The following is a 23,436-nucleotide window of genomic DNA, read 5'->3' on the forward strand; positions in this document are numbered from 1 at the left end:
TTAAGAAATGTTCAGAAATTTGTAGTGTCTGTTGCTTAAGATCAGTCCAAGCTTGTTTCTAACACTTTCTCATGGAAAGCAGACAGAAGCTAGAGACTGAAAGGATGCATTAATATAAATAAGAAAGTCATAGGTACTACACATTGTAAATATGATAAAAACATACCAAACATGTTGTCTTAGTCTGTGGGCAAATAAACAAGGGGTTAGTTTCTTCTACCAAAACTTCTTGCTTAAGAAGACAGATGGAATTAAGAACTTGATATTGACAGTTGATGTTGAATTTAAAACTTGATATTGACAACAGATATGGAATTAAAAACTTGATACTGACACATTAAAAAAGATTCCAGTTAGGAACTAGATAGCACTGCAATTATTATCCATGTATACATTGTTAGAACTTGGAAGCCCTGAGGCAAAGTCCTATCTCAGCTAGAAGATGATACCCAAGTGCCTACATGACACCATAATGACCTTGTTGCTGGCAGCAGCAATGTGGTGTTGTTACTGCTGTTCCCATTCTCTGCACTCATACAATTTTTAATTCTGGTTGTCTTTTTTTGCTTGTAATTTTTCTTTTGTGTTCTGTTAATAAGTGATGTCAGCTAACAGACAGAAAAGCAGTTGAGAGCAGTGACTTAAATGATCTGATATTACTTTAAGTTTGCTGGGACTTCCAGCATATGTTGTGTTTTCTTCTTGCCAGAAATGAAGATACAAGAAAAAGTTTTATCAGTGAATGGAATAATCTTCTATTTCACCAATTTTTTTCCCCTTTTCCTGCTGTTCCTGTCTTGTTTTTGGTTTGAAAGAGCAAGAACAGATTCTGACACAAGTAACATGTTTGACAACATGCTCAGCCTATTCCAATGAACTTCTATTGATTTTTTTACATTAAAAAGGACCATTACTACTGTTCTTCCTTATGTAATTTCCTACATGAACAAAGAAGAGGTATTACTGAAAATGAAATTCTTTTGTAATGCCTTGTATGTAAAAAGCTTTGACTACTTTCTCAAAAATACAAAACCTCAAAACATTAAAACCCCAATGCTTTATGGTCACTCTCTGGCATTAAGCAGGCCAATGTTCACTCTGTCAAATTGCAGCACTGTAAAATTTATTTGGAGTTTGTCCCAGTCTGAAAAATCCAAACAATTTTTCTGGCTTATGAAGGGTTAGATTGCCCCATTACAATTTTCTTCATTAAGAAAACATATTTTCTCCCAGAACCAAGTATCTCTCAATCACCTCTTGTGGACTGTTGAAGAAATTGAAAATGACACATTTAATTTTCCAAATTAATTTCTCTCAATCACCTCTTGTGGACTGTTGAAGAAATTGAAAATGACACATTTAATTTTCCAAAATAGAGCCAAAAGGCAAAAAGTGTATAACATAGCTGGATTTCAGTGATTAGGTACCAGTAAGATTTGGCAGGAAACAGATCAAAACTTAGTGGTCAGAAAGATCTGCTGCCTGATTTTTGTGTAATATTCTACCAACTAAAGCATCACCTCCAAGTGCCAATATCAGCTGGGAAGCATGAGTGCCTCCAGAACAAGGAACATATCTAACACATCTTCTTTTAAAATTCCCTCATGGCCCACTAAGGTTGGTCCCTTGCTTGTTTGCTACTTCTGCCTATTTCTATAAGCTTTTAGTGCATACATGAAATCAGGCACTTTAGAGGTAGTATGGGAGTTTTGGGCACTGCAATGTCTACATCTTCTTAAGGCTCCGTGTCACAATGTGTAGCCCTCTAGAAATATGCTGAATTCCTAAATACTTACATGCTTTTAATAATTTTATTCTTCTACTTTTGACATTGCAGCTTTCATTCTCTCAATACCACCATTTACCTGAGCTATATACACAATTGACTGAGGTTTGAAGCAAGCTGGGCTCTCTATAGAAATTCATGTGCTGGCTCAGAGACCTGAGGGCACACCTGGGTCTCGGGGTGTCCCCAGCTAGCCCCTGGGGCTCCCTCCACCTGCCTAAACTGCAAAACTATTAACAAATAAGCATTTTGACAAGTATTTTTGTGATTTTTTATAACAACCAATACTTAATACATCTCCTTCTTAATTTTTGAACAACACAACTATGAGACTAACACCTTAGTGGTTAATCTTCCTCTTATTGAACTATTAGTCTAAACATAAATCAAAGTGCAAAAGGGCAATTCATTAAGGAGAAACACCTTGCAGATTTCAAATAGTTTGATCTTGAATTAGAAATAATGTTTTCCCTTGAATAGGCTTACAAACATTTGCACTTCACTAAACTAGACATTCATTCTATATATGTCATTACATACACCCTGCAATAACATTTTTGTCTCTTGCCATGATTCTAAATGGGAACATAAATATACCTTTTTATGTAAATTAAAAGATGTTCTGCAAATGGTACCATTAATTAAGTTGCATTCTGAAGTGATATATTCCAAATGAGACAGAGATTTAGCCAGGTAAAACCTGCTTAAATTTGGGCATCTCTAATGCAATATGTAATTATGACTCCCTTAGGAACACAGACTTTAAGAAAAGAAGAAAAGGATACATTAATAACTGGGTTACACTAACTGCTGCTTGCACATGTTATCCCTGGCACAGTCACACTGCAGAAATCACATGTGCTGCCTTGTGAACTTCAGCCCTGTTCTCAACAGTAACACATGGAAGATGGGATGAGAACTGGCTAGATCTGGCTGATCAACAGATCATCTTACAGCCCAGCCATTTAAAAACCCCTCAGTTCTCAGTAGGTCACAACACTTTGGAAATATACAGGCAGAACAAGAGATTTAAATGAATATTTGGCATCATCTGAGACAGAATACTGAACATGGCAATGAATCCACTTAATAGAGTAGTTCCCATGATCTTTATCTCAGATGCACTTACAGTTCATGTTGCCTCTCCTGACAGGCCACATTTAGCAAAGGATGGACGAGCATGTATTCCAGCTTTGTTTTGCTACTTTAGACACATTATTCCAACAGAATACCTCTCTCCAGAAGGTTTTTTTGCTTAAGAAAACATCCAGCAGCAATTACAGCATTGCAGAACTTTTAAATAGATTACCCAGGTCTAAGTGAAATGGAGACATTTTCCCCTGGAAAGAGGGGAGAAGTAACAAAAGAAAAAAAATTTACATTCCCAATGAAAAGAGACAGACCAAAAAATCTGACAACCCAAACCTCATTTTGTTTCGGTTCTGGTATTTGAACCTTATTATGACAAAAATGTTGCCTCCCTGACATTTAGTTTGTCTCAGGGACCAAATAAGACATTTGTAACTTTGCCATTAGATATAAATTATAATAACTCTGCTTGCAGAGGTTATTTACAGTGAGAAGACTTTTTATTTTTCACTTTAAAACATAGTCAAGAAAATACAAGAAAAGACAGCAATGGTTTAAAAATAAATTATATAAAAATGCAAACAACTTTCTCTCCAAGGAGGTGACCTTCTACCTAACAGTACTGTTCTTAATTTAATTTCCTTATCACAGTGGTGATAGGAAACAATTTTCTCCAGCCTTAAATCTTGGGCTTTTATAAGGAATGCCTATATGCCAATCTGTCATATTCTTTTGCTCTGCACCTTCTGTGCTTTTACTGAACATAGTTACCATAGAGACAAACAATCCTCAAATGCTTTCTGCCCCCACATTCTCTAAGTGAATTGTTAGGGAAAGAGAGCCTTTAATATCTTAGTATCTGTGATTTTTTTCTTCTCTCAGTTCATATACAACATAAAAAAAGATGTAAAAGTCCTTCTTTTCTCCCCATTGAAACACTGCCAAACCTGACACAGACACACCAGAAGCTAGCATGTCTTCTTCATTAGAGCCTAACTATCAAAATAAACAGAAAGGCAAAATATATGATAACAGTGACACTTTCATTTCTTGGAACTGATCTGTATTTCATTATGAATGTATTTTCAGTTGTCTTTTTGAAACAGACTGTAGTTTGTGTATACAGAATTTAAATTTCTTACTTATAAATGTACACTGCCAAATAATCTTCAGCATGTTACAGTTCTCAATAGACAAACTTACATTGTACTTGTATATTGGAAAGACAGCTTTGGTTTACAGATAAAGTTGATTTGTTCTAATGCATAAAAATAGGTATATTTAACAACTTCCTATTAAAATAAAATGGTTTATATTTGATTTATTTCTGGTTTGTTCTTTAAAATATTCTAAAAATTATAGCAGATAAAAGCTATTATATATATTTTAAAAACTAAAGCAGGCCATCTCCATTAAAGATGAGTCGCCTTCAAAGTGTTTTTTGAGAGAAAGCTGTTACAAGATTTCATATGACTTTTCATTACTTTATGGTTCTACTTCATTTACAAGACTGGTACTGGATAGGGTAAAGGAGGACAGATTGACAGATATTAAGTGAAATAAATTAAGAGGATGCCCTTTCTCTTATTATGTTCAGGAAGTGACAAGAGCTTACAGAAAGACTGACAACTCTAATCATAGGCTTTTGTTCTTTTTTTCTTCTGCAAAACATTGCATAGTTGTTCTCCACCAATATTCCTTAGTCTTTATTTATCTGAATAAGAGACTAAAACAATTTAAGAACTGAAGGTACTTGGGACTTAATTGAGGAAGTTGTTCTTAACCTTTCTGTTTTTCAAATTTTGAAATTACTCTGCCTTAAATGCTGGGATTACAGGTATTAAAATGCAATTATCACATCTGATTTATGAAGGACGGCAGAAAGTGGCTTTGAAGATCATGCAGCTTGGCTCAAAGACTGAACAAACTGTGAAGGTAATATCACTAGAGCTTGCTTTGAAGTTTGCAGTACAAGTAATTGACAATCTCTCATCCCCAGTTTAATGAACTGTCCTTGCCCAAACTCTCTCACTTAAAAGCCTCCAGTTAAAGGTAGGGGAAAGCACAAATCAGGATGCAAGTCAGTCAAGAAAAACAAAGGAAATATATTTAAAGGCTGTAGGACCAAGCACACATCATCTGCCTGGTAAATGTTATAATTACAATGGATTCCAAAAACAATCTTTAAAGACTAAATAGGAAATGCTACAACATGAACAGGTTTAATTATTTTTTGCTGTTGTTGTTTCAAATATCTTACTGAATTTGACATGATGATAAAAATAAAAAAGCCAGAACATAGAATGAAAGCCTAAGAGAAGGGTGTCGATTCAACCCTCTGCCACCTGTAGTGTGAAAGGAGGTCAATATTAAAGAGTTGGGATTCAATATTAAAGAGTTTCTAACTAATACTGATCTTAACAGCTGTGAAAGCACAAGCATGAGAGGTGACATCTGGAATGATCAGCCCAGCTACTGATTTATTTTTGCAAAGAACAACTGCCCAAATAGCAAGAGCAGCAGAAGAGACATCAGTGAAGATGGGGTTGTACAAACACACCAGCCTATGCTACTGAGGCATAAGCATGTGTGCTCCAGTTGAGTTTGCTATAGAAAGGAAGTAAACTCTGGCAGAAATGTGGCAGGAAAAGAATATGCCAAGTATTACTTCAGGAAGACTGGAGTGAACCCACAGATCTGCTTGAAGCTGAGAACTCCTCTACAGCAGCTGAAATATAGTCTCAGGAACTGATATAGCTGTGTCCTAGTGAAAATACAGTCATAGTCATGCAAAGCTTTTGCAAAAATGCTTAAATAAAGTATGAAATTCCTGAAAAAAACCCTCTGAATAATTGTGTCAAAGGACATGAAAAAAATGGGTAAGGCTATAATTTTCAGCTAGACATTACAAACAAGAGTTACCATATAGATTGATTTCTGTATCTTTAGCAGACATTTCAGCATTGAACTTAGCTTCTTAACTCACTTAAATACATTTGTTAGATTTACAGTCTCCTTCTCCAGTTACTTTTACTCCCATTAAGACATGTGTAAGTACCTTGTTCATTACTGGAATAATTTTTTCCTTTTAAACACAGATAATATTATAAACTTTAATATTTTCAGTGCTGAAGCAATCCCAGATTCCACTGACATTACAAAAATTGTAATTATTAAAATGTGCATTTATTTATATAGAATAGAATAGAATAGAACAGAATAGAATAGAATAGAATAGAATAGAATAGAATAGACTAGACTAGACTAGAATAGAATAGAATAGAATAGAATAGAATAGAATAGAATAGAATAGAATAGAATAGAATAGAATAGAATAGAATAGAATAGAATAGAATAAAAGTGTTTCAGTTGGAAGGGACATACAATGATCACACCTACTGCTCATCAACTGAGCAATTCAGGGCTGACCAAAAGTTAAAGCATGTTATTAGTGGCATTTCCTAAATGTTTCTTAAATGCTGTCAGGTTTGGGGCATCAATCACATCTCTAGAAACCCCGTTCTGGTGTTTGACCACCTTCTTGGTGAGGTAACACTTCCTGATGTCCAGTCTAAGCCTCTTATGGTGCAGCTTTGAGACATTTCCATAAGATACCATATATGAGAGAACATTCATTTTTAACATTCATTTTTGTTGTAAAGACATGTCACATGGGTGAAGAGCTTCAGTCAATGTGCTGTTGGCACTCCATGTGACAGGAAACAATGTCAGGCTAAGAGCAGCATGACTGAAGTGTTTTGGTGAGTCAGTGTTTGATTATTGAAATAAAATGTAGGTGTAGAAAAACATGATTTTCTCTGAACACAGACTTAACGCGTCTTAAGACCACATGACATTATTACTTCTATAATTAATCAATACTGTTTTGATGTACTCAGATCAAAATTAGTTAGATATTCAAAACTACCATGAACTTTGTTATTTGAGACGCAAATGACAAAGTATCTTTGTAGAAGCCTTTATATTTAATAAGATGCATTCACTTTGGAGAAGAGCTATGTGTTTTATTAGAAACTATAAAAAGTTATAATGTGAATTTTTAAAAAAACTTACATGCAGTTTAAAGAACCCTAGAAAGCTACAGTATTTTTTCACCGAGTAGCTGAAGTTACCGCATTAAAAATTAAAAGCATGCTATCTTATTCAGTCTATCTTATGCTACCTTTACAATTCAAGCCTTGTTACATATATCTGTAAAATAAATGCCAGACTAGGTCAGGAAAGATAATGCATGTGAGACATACTTATAATACAGAACTTAAGCTTGGCCATAGTAATCTTGTATAGAAACCAGTATGTTAGGTTTCAAAGAAAGACAGTAATGGCAGTCTAGACATTTGGTGAGAAAAAAACAAAAGTGGGAATTCATGCACTTCATTTTTTAATTTCATCTCCAGGCCTTGGGTGATAATTTAGACTATGAATGGGAAACCTTGAGACTGCATAGTAGAGACAGAAAATACTCCAAAGTTCCCAACCTAATTCTTAACATAGAGACAGATATTTATGCATGGCAATTCATTGTGACAGCAGATCCAAATCAGACAGAAACATTCTTTTAAGAAACTATGCAGCGATTAAAGAAGGCTAAGAGAGAAGCAAAACCCTGCAGCTTTTTGGACTATTGAGGTTCAAACCATTGAAACTAACTGGAATTAACTCTAAACCTCAACCCAACTGACAGAATCTGAGGTGCAAAAATACAGCCTATTTATGACAGCTGACAGCTGGTCTGCTGCCAAAATCTTACTCCTCACAGATTATTCACTTCTGCCCAGGACAATTATATTTTCTTTGCTGGAAACCAAGTATAACGCAATTCTGATATAACAGTAGGATCTTTACAGAAAACAAAAAAATGTGGTTCTGTCAATACAGAAAGCAATAAAGTAAGACCATCTTTACCCAAAAGATTTTATTAATGTTGTTACCAAAGGGGAAACCTCATGTAATACACAGGATTCCATTATCTTTTATGGTGTTGTTACATTGTTAAAGACTAATCTCCATAAGCACAAAGGAGGGGAGAAACAATGACAGATGGGTGAACCCCCAAGACTTAATCACAACAAATATAACCTTGACTTGACCCCACTCAGGACCATTAGAAGATGATGATGAAGGCATTGTCTGCATGTGAAATCTATTGAGATGGGTCACCCCAAGAAGCTCTCTCTGGCTGAGGTGTATTACTGCCTACAGGGCATGAGATTCATAAGGGGATGCCCAGGGAAATGCAGCTCGGGACTGTGGGAGATTTATAATTTTCAGAAGCTTTTCTGAGAAGGACCAAAGGGAAGGAGAAAGAAGGATCAAAGTGCATTGGAGAGGAGCTAGCAAGAGTAAGAAGAAGATGAAAGGGGAAATGGTAGTACATTAAAACAGACTCATTGCATGGTCCTAGGGACATGAAGCTGCAGCAGCCTCACCTCTACTGGGTTTCTGGACTCAGCAATTCACAATGTGTGTTGCTATCAGATTTAGCAATTCCTAATGTATGTTAAGAGAGCATTGCTGAACAGATTTCCATTCCCTTTTAATTACTTCAGGCTGAGCTTACTGGAGGAAGACCAGAAAATAAGACAATTTTATGATTTTCTCATTAACTATTGACTAAGTTCCAGCAATGTTTTGTAACTTTTAAAGAGCTACAGATTTTTTTCATGAGCAGTTTCAAGACAGTTAATAAACCACGTAGGAAAGTTATTAGAGGAGATGGAGTCCCATCCCTTGTATTTATTGAAACTGCAACAGTGCCGGCTGATTTAATGGAAACCATCTCTATTTTGTAACATCCATGAGGGATGACACAAAGAAACAAGTGCCTGTATCAGTGAAGATAGTAACAAACATAGTAACATTTTTCTAGATGCTGAATGTAAAGGGGAAATAAAAACTGGAAAACCAAACCACTAAATGACTGAAACACATAATTAGACAAAACAGAAGTTAAATGAAACACACTTTCACCTTTCTCCTCAGCAGCAGCTGGAGACTGATCTTTCTCTGATGGCAGTGTTTCTTCCATTCCTTCTCTGTAAATAAAAGTTTATTTATCTTAAGACCTTGACAAGTATTACCAAAGCAAATTGCAGATATATTAAATGAAAAGATGTGGAAATATAATTTGAGTTGCAAACAATAAAAATCATATCTACTTAATTATCTAAAATTTTATTGTCTCATTGCATTAAAAGGTTGGACTAATGAAAGGCTAATGAAAAAACATTTAGAAAGAGATTTTACTGCCACCATATGTACTGATATAAATGTAATATTCCTCAAAGACAACAGATATTGGATTATTTCTTGCATATCATTACTAGTCTTAGTGTACTGCTTTAGTTAATTTATGTGATAAATGCACTGATACCTTTAACACAAAGTGAGGCTAGAATTTTCTTGTGCTCATCTTATACATTCAGATATTTGGAATATTTTACCTTGCATCATCTTCTTCCTTTTTTAATGCTTCATCTGTTGTTGGTCTTTCCAAAATCTTAGAATTATTTTCATTCCTACTTGCTAGGTACACTCTGCGTAGTATACAGGCTCCTGCAGCACAATTACATGACAGTAATGACAGTAATGACTTTAATGCATTTAGTATAAAACTAAAGTCATTGGGTTAGGAATAAATTTAATAAATTTAATAAATTTAATAAATCTAATAAATTATTGACAACTTTCTTTTAAAGTCAACAAAAAGCATATATACCACTGAAATGTTATTATACTGTTGATTTCTACAGTTTTAGAGCTTTTTTTTTTCAATTTAAAGCACCTAATAAACTGAATCTGGGATACTGGAAGGTTATGAAGGCTATAAAGGGAGACAGAACTGAAATGATTTATCTTATACTTTCATATATCATGTGTTACTCTGACATTTATTTTATTTTTATTACAAAGAAAGCTATGAAGAAACAAATGAAAATTATTCACATAAAAACACAAATAATGTGCATACCTCCACTACTACAGCTGGTTGGTAGAAATGAAGAATATGCTGTTCCTAGTAGGAACTCTACTGCTTAATTTACTTTGACAAGTAGATGTATGTATGGTTTTGTGTCTGAAACCCATTCTCATCAGTGGATTTATGAGAGTTTAGACTAGGTCAGGGAACAGCTTACAAAGTAATGACTCAAACGCTCACAACTACATGGTTATTTAAATGATGGAAATGAGTGGCAATCAAATAAAGAGTCAACACAATTGTGCAAATAAAAAGAATAAATTGAAACAAAATAGCTAAATTCAAGGAAATTTATCCATAAGCAAAAAGCTACATATTTAAGCCAAATTATTATACTACCAAGAGTATAAAATAGGTTGTTCAGATTAGAGCAAGTAATTCAGAGCTAGATTTTGAGAACCAGTGGAAATAGCAGGGGGGTGTACATTGCAGGAAGAAAGCATGGAACAGGAAGGCTCTAGAGAGGCCTTAATTTGAAAGCCTCTGCCATGAATTCCCAAATTCTTCGCTTCACAAAAAAAAAAAAAAGAGAGAGCAGTTACTGAGCAGTTACTGAGCAGTTTCAACACGGTTGTCAGGAAGAATTATGCATTTCCAAAATATCTGATCTAGTTTAAAACCTTTCAGGGATGATAAGACAACCTTTTCTTCTATCCAATTAATTCACTAATTTGTTAAATTCTGAGAAGTGAAGAGAAATTTAATATAATTCTGAAAGCATCTCTCCCTCACCTCAGTGCACTCCCTACAGTATAGGCTAGAAGTAGACTCCTGATGTTTATTATTTAACACACAGTATTGACATTTCATTACCATATGCCAACTACAGGAAGAAGATGCTTTTTGTGGTTGTATGAAAGGACAATGCACTGTGTCCCAGAAACCAGATTCATGAACCTTTCAATAAGCTTGGAATGTCTGGGAAGCAAAGATGAGGCATGGAAATGCAATTTGCCCCTAGGTTCTTTCCAAAAGTGTCTGAGATGAAGTCTTGAATGACAGCTTCTGCAAGTAAGATTTTCTGACAAACACTGGATCTAGAACTTCCTCATAGAAATGTTCAGCCAGTATTTAGTCTGTGGATGAGTTCTGGCCACACTGAAACACTTTTTGTTACAAAATTTCACAAAGCTGTTTGATTAAGTAGTTTAGGTACTATTCCTGAGTTATGAGGATGATTTGCTGACCAGCTGACATACTTCTGAAAAGTTTGGGGTCTTTTAAATAAGAAATCTATTCTGACTAAACTGATTTTGAATTGATTTTTTGACCTTGGTTTTCCCAGGCTGATTTTTATATTCAGGGACAAGGGTTTGAAAAGATCTCTGGACTGATTCCAATGCTGGGCATCTACTGAGTTTTGTTGAACTATATGCCAATAGACCCATTGCCTTTCTTCAGTGGAAGTTTCTGCTACTGAAAGATCATTTGATGATGGACTGGGTTGAACAGGTAATGATCAAACATTGCCAAAGATCAATTAAACTTGTGGTTTGGTATGAATCAAGCAGATATAATCCAGGAGGGCAGGACTTAACAGACAATTTTTTAACAGTATATGAACGTGCCCAGTTATTGATGCCTGGTGCCAACCTTCCTTTTGCTTGAAAGAATAAAGCAGAAATCCCTTACTCTGACCAAATTCATGGATACTAAGATATTGTATCCATCTGGATAGGAAGTTACTGGGCTTTTTTTGATCCCTACATACAATCATTTCCTCTCCCTACCTTTTCTCTCAAGCTGAGAAATTTCATGCCTCTAACCTGGTTTTGCAAATGGAAAAACCAAGTCAGAGAAATTTGACTAACAGCCACATGGCAAGGTGGTGGCTGGCCAGCCAGCCAAAGAATACAAAAATCTGATGCTGCAAGAGTCTACTGTCTATTTCCTCCTGGTTGTATATAGGAGAAAATTGAAAATTGACTAAAAATAGGAGGAATCCTCTTTACTGCTGTAACAAAGCATTCCTGTTTTAAATTCTATGTAATTCTTTTACTCCAAATTGTAAGGAAATGTGGTACACTCGTTGATTCACTGGATTATTCCTTCTCTAGACACCTGAAACTTTACAAATGGGACATAATTACTCTTTTTTCTTGTAAGTATGTTTTATATACAAATATCAACACAGGAAAAAAAAAAAGAAAATATAAAGTTGCATTAGGGTGCATTTACTAACCATCCTTTTGCGTATCCTTCAGGCAGACAACAGTGTCAGGTAGAAGTCCTTTCTCTGATAAAGCTGACCAGTGGTCTGCTGACAGAGGGTAGTTATCCACTACCCACCCTCCTCTTTCAGAAGCACCAGGAAACCTGTCTTTGTTCGTCTTCATAAGCTGTTAGGAAATTCAGGAATACAAAAAGACTTCAGTCAGCTGTACAAAAAAGACTGCACAATACAAAATTACTTTCTAAATGCTATGATTTTTCCTTTTTGTCATTTCAGGTCAATAAAGCAGTAAGACATTTATAATTTTTTATGTCTGAATGAAATTAAAAACATTTTGAACAAGAAGAGACTAATGTAATAGTGATTTTTTTTTTTTAAGATTGCCTATAAAGAAATTACGCTCCAGCTTCAATAGTTACATACCATTCAACAAATTTAAAACATTTCAAGATTCTTGGATAAATCTTCATAAACAATTATTTTCAAACTCTTACACCTGGTGTTCACCTCTTTGATAGTGACTAAAAATATAAGAATAGAGCAAGCATACAAGGATCTCTCAGATAATTCTCCCAGCCATTAAAAATTTGTAGCTCAGGTAATTTGCAAGACTGAAATAATTTCTGTATAAATGTGTGAATATATATACACAAGTATTTTTATTATATATAAAGGATTACAAAATACTCCTCAATAAATTTGTCTTTCATGATCTTCCTCAGTGTCTTCTCAATCCTATGTAAGCTTTTTGGCTATGTGATAGAAATGAAATTGACCTCTCAAATGGAAAAAATAGGAATGTATATGATATTGTATAAACTGTTTCAAGTTGCTCTTAGGAAAAAGTACTTTGCTACATAGTACTTGTAATCTCACCTCTGCAATAGCTCCCTCCAGTACTTCAGCATATAATTGAGGTGACATTGGACCATCAGAGACTGATGCACTTTCCATGGCTTCTTCTACCATGGCTTGAACTTCTGGGTGGTCAGCAGTTATCTCTGGTATTCCTAACAACATAGATTTTTTAAATGCACTTTACAGAGAAATTAGAAAACATATAAAGCATTAAATTGTAACTACAGCATAGTAATCATTTTAAGCAGCACACAATTGCTCTAAGAAAGAAACAAACAGTTCAGAATGCAGAATGTGTCTCATGAACTAAGATCATGGTTTGCTCTCTCAGTATAAAAAACTCAGCCTTTTTAACTGTACAGCATTTTCTACCTCTAAGTTAAATATTGTTTCAATATGAACAGAATGGCATTTCTGTACTAGAACCATCAGGCACTTACAGCATGCTAGAATTTCCTTGTTTTGATTTCCTAAATCAAAAGGTTGACCAGACTAATTTTTCAATCAATCCAAATTTTAGATCAAGACAGTGTATTTTAAACAATAAAGTAGCCTGCATTCCCTATGATGCATAAAACATTCATATTGGATCCATATTTTCTTATTAATTGCTAGCACAACAACTGTAATTATTTAAAAGTTTTTTAAGGAACACTCTTAGTTAACAATTTGATAAAATTTGGTGAAGAAGTGTTTTAGCCAACTGTATAGTATCTACTATGAGTATAATTTGGAAAAAATGCAATATTTACTTTCTGTATTTATGTCAAGATTTTTCAGTGATTGTATTGATACTTTTTACACATTTATTAGGTTATTTTTGCCAAATTACAAGGTGCCTAGAAAAGGGGAAGCATCTTAATAATTTCCATCCTGCAAAAAACCTCAATGCAGGTCAAACCCAAACATCGCCCTATCTATTGAAAAACATGAAATAATCTTATGCTACAAAAAGATATGTAAGGGAAAATACATCCTCTGTTTGTATTTCACTTTTGCAATAAAATTGCTTGAGCTCTCCGAAGTTTTTAATTAGGATTAATTCCTCATGAATTCTAATAGGATTTCACATCCCTGTCCTCAATTGTATTTCCATAGCCAGGAAACTGGAATGTAACACTGTTAAACTGTTTCAATTTTGGTGTCATAGCTCATCATTAGTCTTACTGCAATGCCAATGATTTTTTTATCAGTGTCAGCACCAGTTTTGCAGCACTAGAGGAATACACTAACCTCCTGTTAGATGTATCTACCTATGAGAAAGTCAAACACAATTCCTTGCTTAGGTGAATAAGGCAAAATCCTAAGCAGAGCTAACTAATAAGAAGGCAATTCTAATGCAATGGCGTATTTTTTGTTTCAAAAGAAATTATTTTGAAAAGTCTCCATTGAACTTCCTCGGAAAAAAAAAATACAAACTTTGTTTAAAAGATACTAAAATAACATATTATTTCCACCTTTTCAATGTATTTATTGAATTCACCAAGCTGTATAAAACCAGGCAGTTTAAGAAGTCTAAATGTGACCAGAGCTGGAGCAACTTATAAATATGCCATCTGTGGCAGCATACTTGGACAGCTGCTCCAAAGAGAAAAACCTGTAGATTGTGGATTCACATCAGTACAGCTGACAAACTGCTTTCTTGCTGAGTATTTCATTTTTGCAGAGATTTAACTTGTCAGAAAGTCATTTAAACAGAATGTTTTCAACCAGTGTCAGTCAAAACCAATTTCTTCTTTCAGCTCAGAGTTCAGAAAACTCTTTTTTACATGGCACTCAAATTCAAAGGATATATATATATATATATATATATATATATATATATGTTAAAAAATCCTGAGTTTTACTAAGCTCTTTCCTTCACTGCCATGTTCTTTTAGTTCTTATTTAATGCACAGCAATCATAACAACTCCTGCAACTTTTTCTAATTCAAAGTGACAGAAACTGCTTCAGTTAACTAATGTAAAGCAAATAAGACAGCTTCAAAGACCATGGAACAGCTTATTCACCTGATTCTTCTGATTGTTCTCCTGATTCCAGTCTATTTTTCACTGCTGCTATAGCCTTTTCTACTGCATCCTTTTGCAATTCCTCAAGTTTTTTTTCTCTTGATTCATTATATTGTTGAATGAGTTTGTCCATATCAAGAACCTAGTGAAATGATTTGAAAAAATACAAATATCACAGACGACAAATACAGCATCTGATCCAACTTCTATAAAATGAAATTATTTTGGAAAAGCTCTGCAGATTTCAGAAAAATTTACATATAATTCAAGTGCAGGGTTGAGTTTTTTTGTAAAATAAATTATTTTTAATTTGCATTTAATTATCTTAAATACAAAAGTTATTAATAATACTCTAATGCTAAGACAACTGCAAAGTAAGAGGGTATATAAAATTATTTTGTAGCTACTGTAGCTACTTTTATAAAAATGAATTTCACTAAAATCCTGTGTTTCCTCTGTAATCCCTATATTTGTAATGTGAATGTTAATAATATGACAAGAATGTGCTTAACTGATTCCCCAAAGCTGATACTCTGCTACTTCAGACATTTATGAACCTACCTTTCCTTTATAATTGTGTGCAATTCCATTACAAATAGTTGTTCTTCCAGAGAATGGAGGACCGAATACGAATACTTTACAAGGAGAAACTGGCATTGGAGGTAAGAGGTAAGGCCGTGGATTCTGTATAAATTTGTTAAATGCCTCTTGGGACGACAGTACATACATTTTACCTAGAAAACTTAAAACAGAAGAGAAGCTAACAGATATAGACAGTTATCTCATAAAATAGATATGAAAATGAAGAATGTCAAATTCCACTAACCTGACAGCAAACTCTGGGTTTCCCATTACAATGTCCCCTTCCTTTAGAGCCACAGGACACACCTGTCCCCACCTGCTCCTACGCCATCGGTATCTGGGTGCCATCAGCTTGTAAGATGAGAGAGCCCGGAGAAGTTCATCCTGTTTATTAAAATAATAATATTATTAATATTATTAATAATTTATACCTTTAATATAACAATATTCTAGTAATAAATATTAATTAAATATTAATTAAATAATAACTTTATAATAAATAATAATTACAATAAAATTATATTAAATAATAAACAATATTAGAATAGTGAAAATATTAGCATAAAATATTTAAATAAATACATAATAGCTCATAAATAATGTTAAAATATTGATTAGATCTTAATTAATAAATTAAATTAATAATATCTAATTAATATATATTTAATAATATTATTAATAATTGCAAATGTAATTTCTTTGCATATTCTTTTTTATTAGACTTTGGAAACTTTTGCTGGAAAATAAGCAAACTTACAAAGAAAATAACATCATGCTTTTTAGAAAGTTTTTTAGAGAATTTAGAAAATTTTAAAGAGAAATTACTTCACTTTTCAGGTCTGTTTAAAAGAAATAGTATTTGAAATAGTTCCTGTAGGCTTTACTTATTTATTTTTAGAAGTTTAAAGTGATAAAGAGCCATTTATTGAAGACAATAGAAAATGGCAAAAATGGCCAAGATTTCTTCTAAAGGTTAGGAAAAAAGGACCATGATCTGTGTCAGGGAATAACAATATTAAAGTATCTATTTTAGGCATGCAGAAATATCATATAACAGGAATAAGTTTTATAGCCTTTTTACAGCATGTGAATAGTGAATGAATTCTAAAGTCATGGTGACTCTAAATTCAGAATTGTACAGACAAGTGCTGGCTGTGAAGAACTGCAGAAGAACTTTCAGAACCAACAAAGGCAGGCATTAAAATAGCAGTTTTACATAGAAAGCTATGAATTCTCACTGTCACTAGGCAGAAATAGATCCCTCTGTGAAAAAATTTTTCAATGCCCAAGAGCAGTCAGAAAACCAACCTGAATGTTAGGAATGTTGAGTATGGAGAGAATAGATGATAAAGGTTTATGTTTAAATTGTTTAAATATTGCCTTTGTCTTTACTGCAATGGGCCTCCTGCTGCCCTGATCTCAGAAAAGACACAACAAAATTGTATAAGTTTCAGAAAAAGGTAATATAACTGATCAATCCCATAAAAAGATTGTTGTGTAAGAAGCAATAAAATTATAAAGACTGGAATTGTTTAGTATAGCTATGTAAGAGCAGGACAGAAGCCTGAAATAATGAGTTATTAGAGGGTAGATGTAGAGAAACAAACCATTCACTGACTTTTGCATACTGGAGGACACTTAGCTAAAAGGCTATTCTACACAAAGGGAAACAATTTTGTACATAATGTTCAATAAAGATGCAGAACTCTTTGCCCTGAATACTGTGCTTACTAAAAGTTTACACACAAACTAACTAAATTACAAATAAAGATGACCTCTGACACAGAAAGTCTTTCACTTGTGAATTTGTTAAGAACTGAGAAAACAGAAAAGTGAAGGGAGGGGTATTTCTCTGGAGACATAGGGTCTCCCCATTACACTTCCATTCATATATTCAGAATATATATTCAGTTTTGTTTAAGAAATAGGAAAGATGATCACAACTAAATATAGGTGATGATATTCATGCAAAACTTCTGGTGTTCAGTTTTATTTGGAAAGGATATAAATTACAATTGCCATGATTCAGCAAAATTCAGCACTAACTTGTCATGTTTCTAATTAATAACAGGATAATAGAATGAATGTGATCTCAGGCAGAATGTTGCTATATTTGTATTAGCATGTTGTTTCTTATTCAGGAAGAGAGTAGACTGAGCTAAGAGTCAGATGTTGAGATTGTGATTGTTATTCTTTGGCTAAAGTTTCTTTATTTCCTTGGAAGGAATTATTTTCTCCTGTACTGCTAAAACAAACATTTTGTTCTAAGTTTTATTATAATCATTATCTGTTTTTTTTTGAAATGACAGATTTATTTTTTTTTATTTTCATATTTAAGAGGATTCGACTCCCAAAATTTCCTTAAATTCTCATTTCTGAAAAGTCAATGCTTACAAAATGCCCCTACTGCATGGTAAAACAAACTGGTTGCTATGAAACAAAGATGCTATAATATAAGCTTACAGCAGAAAAGAAAAAAATAATTCTGTGATTAATTATAATCAATCAATCAATCACATTTTAGAACAGCATACTTACCTTTTGCTTTCCCTCCAGTGTTTCTTCTTCTTGGTCACTTTGAAGTCTGATTATAGGAGCTGCATTTTGAATATCCATAGACTGAAGTCGGCCTGCCACTGTCTGAAGAGAAAATAAGTCTTGATTTTAGTAACAATCAAAACTGCTTTTTTCTTCTGAAGGGCTCCTAAAATCTATTTAAAACTGAAACTTATTATTTATATAATAGCTATGTAAACACCAAGGCCCAGTTTCTAACTCAGTTATTGAGCTGAGTTTTAAGAAGCTCTTTGGTAGATACAGGCAGTGCAAAAGGCCAAATCACAGCCCTTCTATCTCCTCGTTATGCTGTGAATCCCAAGCCTACTAAAGGACAAGACTGTGAAGGTTCCCTCAAGGCAGTGCAAGTACTCAGATGAGCTTCAATCGGAAAAAGAGGAAAATCTCTTTGGGAAATCAGATTATAACATTCAGAAGCAATACAACTTTGGGTAGTTTATTTTGGAAGGTATTTAAACCAAATGTCTACCAATGAGAATCAGATGAAGTTTATTTGAAGTATTTCCTGAATGTAATATGTATTGAATGCCGAGTATTCTTGAAATGAGAAAGCAAATTATGTCATGTTTGGGCTAGTTTTATTATAGGCCTTTGCCTTTCTTGTAGGTAAAATGGTTGCTGTCATAACATAACTTTACTGCATTTACTATAAATTTTGCATTGTAACATTCAAACACAGATCATAAATGAGGAAATTGTATGTTCTAATGTTGCAAAATTACTGTTTTGAGGGTTTTTTTCCCATAGGACCACTCTAGAGTTAAGCGTAAACTGAAATAATTAGCTAACAGAATTATAATAATACAGTTCATTTCAAACAGAGGAGAAAATGCAGAAGTTCACTTCCTACCTTGTCAAAGACAATCTCCTACTTAATTTTCAACCCCATACTCTAGGTTCCGATTTGAAGCAACTTTTAGTTGTGAGGTAGAGGATAAGATTATTTATATTCAAAATTTACCATTGTAGGTTTTTTAACAGGGAGAACAAGTTGTTCTGTTACAAGCTAAAATTCTAGACACAAGCGCTCAGCAGAATTCTTACAAGAATCAAGGGTCTTCTATTACATTGCAAAACAATATCAAAATCAGTAAAAATTATATTCTACTATACAAAATATATTTTAGACACAGCATCAAATAAACCAGTTTGGTAAATATATCATACTGAAAATGTTTTAAATTCTCATTATATTCTACATTAATGCAAATCAGAAAAAGCACTGAAACCAGACAGACATAATACAAAACATTGTAGCTCGCCTGAAAATATTCTCATGTAATATATATGTAAGCAGAGGGAAGAGCAGTTAATCTTACCACTAATAGGGGAAGGAAAGCAAGTATTTCATCAAAAGTCATGTTTTCTAATAGTAAATGAATGTGTTTTAAACACAACTTAAAATTTTGCCAACAGGAAAACAATCCACAGAATTGAGAAATTACTTTCTAGTGTGGGCTAACTTAGCTGGTGCATAGTTTACTTACCTCAAAGACATCATCTGGTTCCTGACTTCCATCCACTTCAATAAGATATCGACAATCCTGGTCACTCAACAATTCCTGTTTAAGAACATACCTGTCAATTGAGTACAATGAACCAGATAATGACACTAAAGCTCATTCTCTTCCTCTACATATCAAAGGTTGGACTCCTGAGGACTTCAGCAAAATCAAGATTCATTGTATTAATGGCTTATAAAATCTTCTGGAGATTAACTTTTATTCAATGACAGATAAATACAGAGATAAAACAAGAAAAATAAAATATATGGTCCAAATTTTAGAAGAATTGGGAACCAGGACCAAAATTAAAACATTGATCTCATGACTGGCGTTTCCAAGAAATGTGTTAATTGAGACAGTCATAATTTTCCAGCAAAGAATTAAGGTAGTTGAACAATTAAAAGTTGAATTCATACACAAAATGTTACTGTATCTTGATATTTTTTAGCTTTCTTTCATTTGAGCTAAAACATCTAAGCTATCTTCTGAACCCCTTGTAAAGTTTTGGAATTATCTCTGTATATGATCTGCATGAGATCAATGTTTTAATTTTGGTCCTGATTCCCAATTCTTTTAAAATTTGGACCATATATTTTATTTTTCTTGTTTTAACTTTTCACACTAGCAAATAATGTCTTAGACTAAAAAAACCATCCTATGTCAGTTGCTAATGCCTCTCTCTGAGGTCTGAGAACACTCACTACATTCCTGACAAATGCTGGTCTAACCTCAAGCCTAAAAAGACCTATTGAAGGTGACTTTGTAACTTTGCAAGTAATCTGTTCCAGTCCTTCATTACATTTATGGTCAGAGCTCATTTCCTGGCTCATTTCATCTAGTCTGTCTTCTATACTTTCTAATACTCTTCTAAAGAGAGGATTTGCATTTCTCTGATATACAATGGTCTTACAGTCTTATTGGTACATCCATAGTATTTGAGTTTAAACAATAGCAACTCATTTATTGACTCAGTTTTGACTAACTAAATCCCCACAGACTGCAGGTTGTCTGAAGTACTGAGGTCTAGCCAATTATTTCACATATTGTAGCTGTTCATTAGGTTTCCTTCCTCACTGCAGCATTTCACATTTATTTCAGGTCATTTTAATCCCAACAATTTATCAAGAAATCAAAGTGTGTTCTCCAAAGTTCATTCTACCTATCTCCTTATCAGTGCAAACTGCACATCTTATAAACTTTTTGTTTCAATTTCAATTTCATCATCTCAAACTCTGCCTGGGCCAATTGATAAAACCCTGTGTTCTTTTAATGTATTAGTGGACCACTAAGCATCTTCACCAATACATTCATCGCTAGTGAACCCTAAGTGAACCCTACCAACTACTGGAATGTGTTGAAACTGTTGAAGTTTGGTATACATCCTAAAATAATTTAATCTAAATAACTTTCCATTAGCTCACTTACAAGAAATCCATGTGAGATTGTGTAATGATTAAAGACACCACATTTTTTATTTTTACCTTCACATCAGTAAGAAATTTCCTACTCTAGCAAAGACCATTATACCACTTTTACACAATTTTATCTATAGGTTTAACAAATTCATAGGGAAATTGAAAGGCACAAACAGTAATTGTCAAGTGGGCATCAAACATGAGGATTTTCCTGTGGCTTGTACCAAGAAATTAAAAACAAAACAAAACCAAACCAGAAAGAACAAACTATTTTTTGGACTTCAGGTTTTTTTTTTGTTTCTTGGTGTAGGGAAGAAGGGGAAGAAGCATACAGTATATCCACTTTACTGAGCACAACAGGGAAAGAAAATATCATAGCTTCAGGAATGAAATAAATGGTAAAACAAACTAATGGGCTAATTACTGTGTACATAAATATGCAGGCAATGAAGCAGGTGAGAAAGGGACTCTATTGGAGTGGAAGACAATGGATGAAGATTAGTTATATAATTGCATTCTGGAATGGACTCATAGTGGCAGTGAAACAATGGAGTCTTCAAATATTTCACTTACTAGATTTAAAAAGCATATGTGGTGGCAGGTATGGTTTCATTTTTAAAAGTCAAAGTTGATTACTTTATCTTGACTGCAGAGTACAAACAACACCTACAGATGACAACTTTGTATCACTGATTTCAGAATAAATTTCAGAATTTGGGGATATGTTGTAGCATGAGCACCTCAATACAACAGGTCTCAAACTAAAAAAACCAATGAAAATAGATTTTCTAGCATAGCAAGATATTTTAAAATTATTTTGTTATGCATAATCATATTACTTTGCTTTTTCTTACTTCTAAAGGACGAAGCATTATATCCTTGTATATTCCAATTCTTTTCTCTGCATTTTCAAGAAAATCTTCAGGTCTGTGCACTAATTGATGAAAAGATTCAAATTTCTTATGTGGACCTTCTCCAGTCTGCAAAACAAAATTTCAAGACACAGAAATAATGTATTAAAATACTTTTTGTCATCACTCAAATTTAAATAAAGTAGCTTTGGAGAACATTGCAATGAGTATTAGTCCAGTGACTCCTGACCATGATCCTATCCTGATGAAGTGTAGCTTCTATGAATTGAAAGCAACGTCCCTGGAACTTGCATTAGTAAGTCTCTGGCTCCTATTTTAAAAATTTGACCTGAATTCAAAACTAATACCTTCATGGAAAAAAAAAAAAAAATCCATTTGTAGTAGTGTAACACCAAAACCAGAAAACAAGTTAGTGTCCTGCAATAATAGTAAAAAGTTGTTACAATAAGAAAAAATTAAGAACCCTTTTATTTGTCTAGATCAAGAAGCAGGCAGCGTAGAGCCACCCTCCTCCTCCTGATAGACACTTGTAACTTATGGTAAGAAACAGATCAGTGACTACTGAGTCAAAGACTGAGTCCAGGTTAAGCTGTATAATGATCAACATTTGCTGTCATTTAAACTTACTGTTTAAGTGTTGCCCCACATCTCTTAAAGTAGGACAGAAGTAGAATTAAGTTTCAATTTGAGCAAAATGAATTCATAACATAGTATGGTGATATTTTAGAAGATCAGATTTTTTTCTGCTTTGTCTAAAGTACATTGTAATATTTTGCACTGTTTAGAAATTAGCAATATTTACCTCTTCTCCTTCTTCTTCATCCCGCTCTTCATCTTCTTCTTCATCCTCTTCTTCATCCTGATCTTTCTCTTTCTTATGCTTGTCAGTAAGTTTAGGATCCCACTGGCTCCTCTGATATATCTCTCCTGAATTAGGGTTTAGCCTTTGTCCTGATATTCTTTGGCATAACTCATAATCTGGACACTAGCAAGGAAAAATTAAAAGGAAGTTGTGTTTATTGTACTGCTATAACATCTTTTTCTTGGAGAGACAAAATTGCTCTAAATTGGTCTACTGATAACAGTATTTCATTATTACCCCAGTTATCTAGAATCTCCCTTCTTCCTTGGTTTTTCAGCTAATGAAAATAGTTACGATTTTGACATATCTGTAAAAACAGCTTCAACCCACTGAAATCAAAGGCCTAATTATTTCTTTGACTTTGGGGCAAGGATTTTTAATGTACATTTAGTCTCAATCCTTCTCCCAGAGGAGATGATGTTACTACATGAAGTCAAGAATTTATCTTTTTGGTGTAGTTAGTATCATTCTTCTATTTGTATTGCTGTACATGAATCTATATAACACATATTCTCAACAAAGGGGATTTCTCACTATGTAGTATTAAAGATTGACTTTCTAAAAAAATCAAATCTGCCTGAAAAGCAAGACAAAAATATGCTTTGTTGGTGTTTTAGGATCTTTCTGAGACCACAGAAAAAAAGGTTTGAAGTAGGCATTTACCAACTTTCATTATGCATGTTTAAGCAAATTAAGTCTTAAAAGTA

At 33.6% G+C, this 23,436-nt stretch overlaps 1 protein-coding gene and 1 long non-coding RNA gene across 8 annotated transcripts in view; one reads left to right on the plus strand and one right to left on the minus strand.

Moving 5' to 3' along the window:
* AK9 (adenylate kinase 9) overlaps nucleotides 1-23,436 on the minus strand; it is a 77,981-nt gene that overhangs the window by 43,116 nt on the left and 11,429 nt on the right. For all 7 annotated transcript variants that reach the window (XM_086876781.1, XM_086876782.1, XM_023923924.2 and 4 more), the window contains exons 7-17: nucleotides 22,670-22,852; nucleotides 21,850-21,975; nucleotides 19,563-19,637; nucleotides 18,037-18,138; nucleotides 15,743-15,882; nucleotides 15,478-15,658; nucleotides 14,917-15,058; nucleotides 12,925-13,058; nucleotides 12,058-12,214; nucleotides 9,340-9,451; nucleotides 8,867-8,931 (exon numbers count right to left, since the gene is read on the minus strand). In XM_086876781.1, coding sequence (XP_086732907.1) covers nucleotides 8,867-8,931; nucleotides 9,340-9,451; nucleotides 12,058-12,214; nucleotides 12,925-13,058; nucleotides 14,917-15,058; nucleotides 15,478-15,658; nucleotides 15,743-15,882; nucleotides 18,037-18,138; nucleotides 19,563-19,637; nucleotides 21,850-21,975; nucleotides 22,670-22,852 — 1,417 coding nt within the window. The remainder of the gene's footprint in view (nucleotides 1-8,866; nucleotides 8,932-9,339; nucleotides 9,452-12,057; nucleotides 12,215-12,924; nucleotides 13,059-14,916; nucleotides 15,059-15,477; nucleotides 15,659-15,742; nucleotides 15,883-18,036; nucleotides 18,139-19,562; nucleotides 19,638-21,849; nucleotides 21,976-22,669; nucleotides 22,853-23,436) is intronic.
* Nucleotides 1,969-5,715, plus strand: LOC147654771 (uncharacterized). The gene is made up of 2 exons (XR_015283093.1): nucleotides 1,969-4,810; nucleotides 5,300-5,715. It is a non-coding gene; the product is annotated as an uncharacterized LOC147654771 (long non-coding RNA).

This window comes from Cyanistes caeruleus, chromosome 2 (genome assembly GCF_971803275.1).
Source record: "Cyanistes caeruleus chromosome 2, bCyaCae1.hap1.1, whole genome shotgun sequence".
Taxonomy (NCBI): Eukaryota; Metazoa; Chordata; class Aves; order Passeriformes; family Paridae; genus Cyanistes; species Cyanistes caeruleus.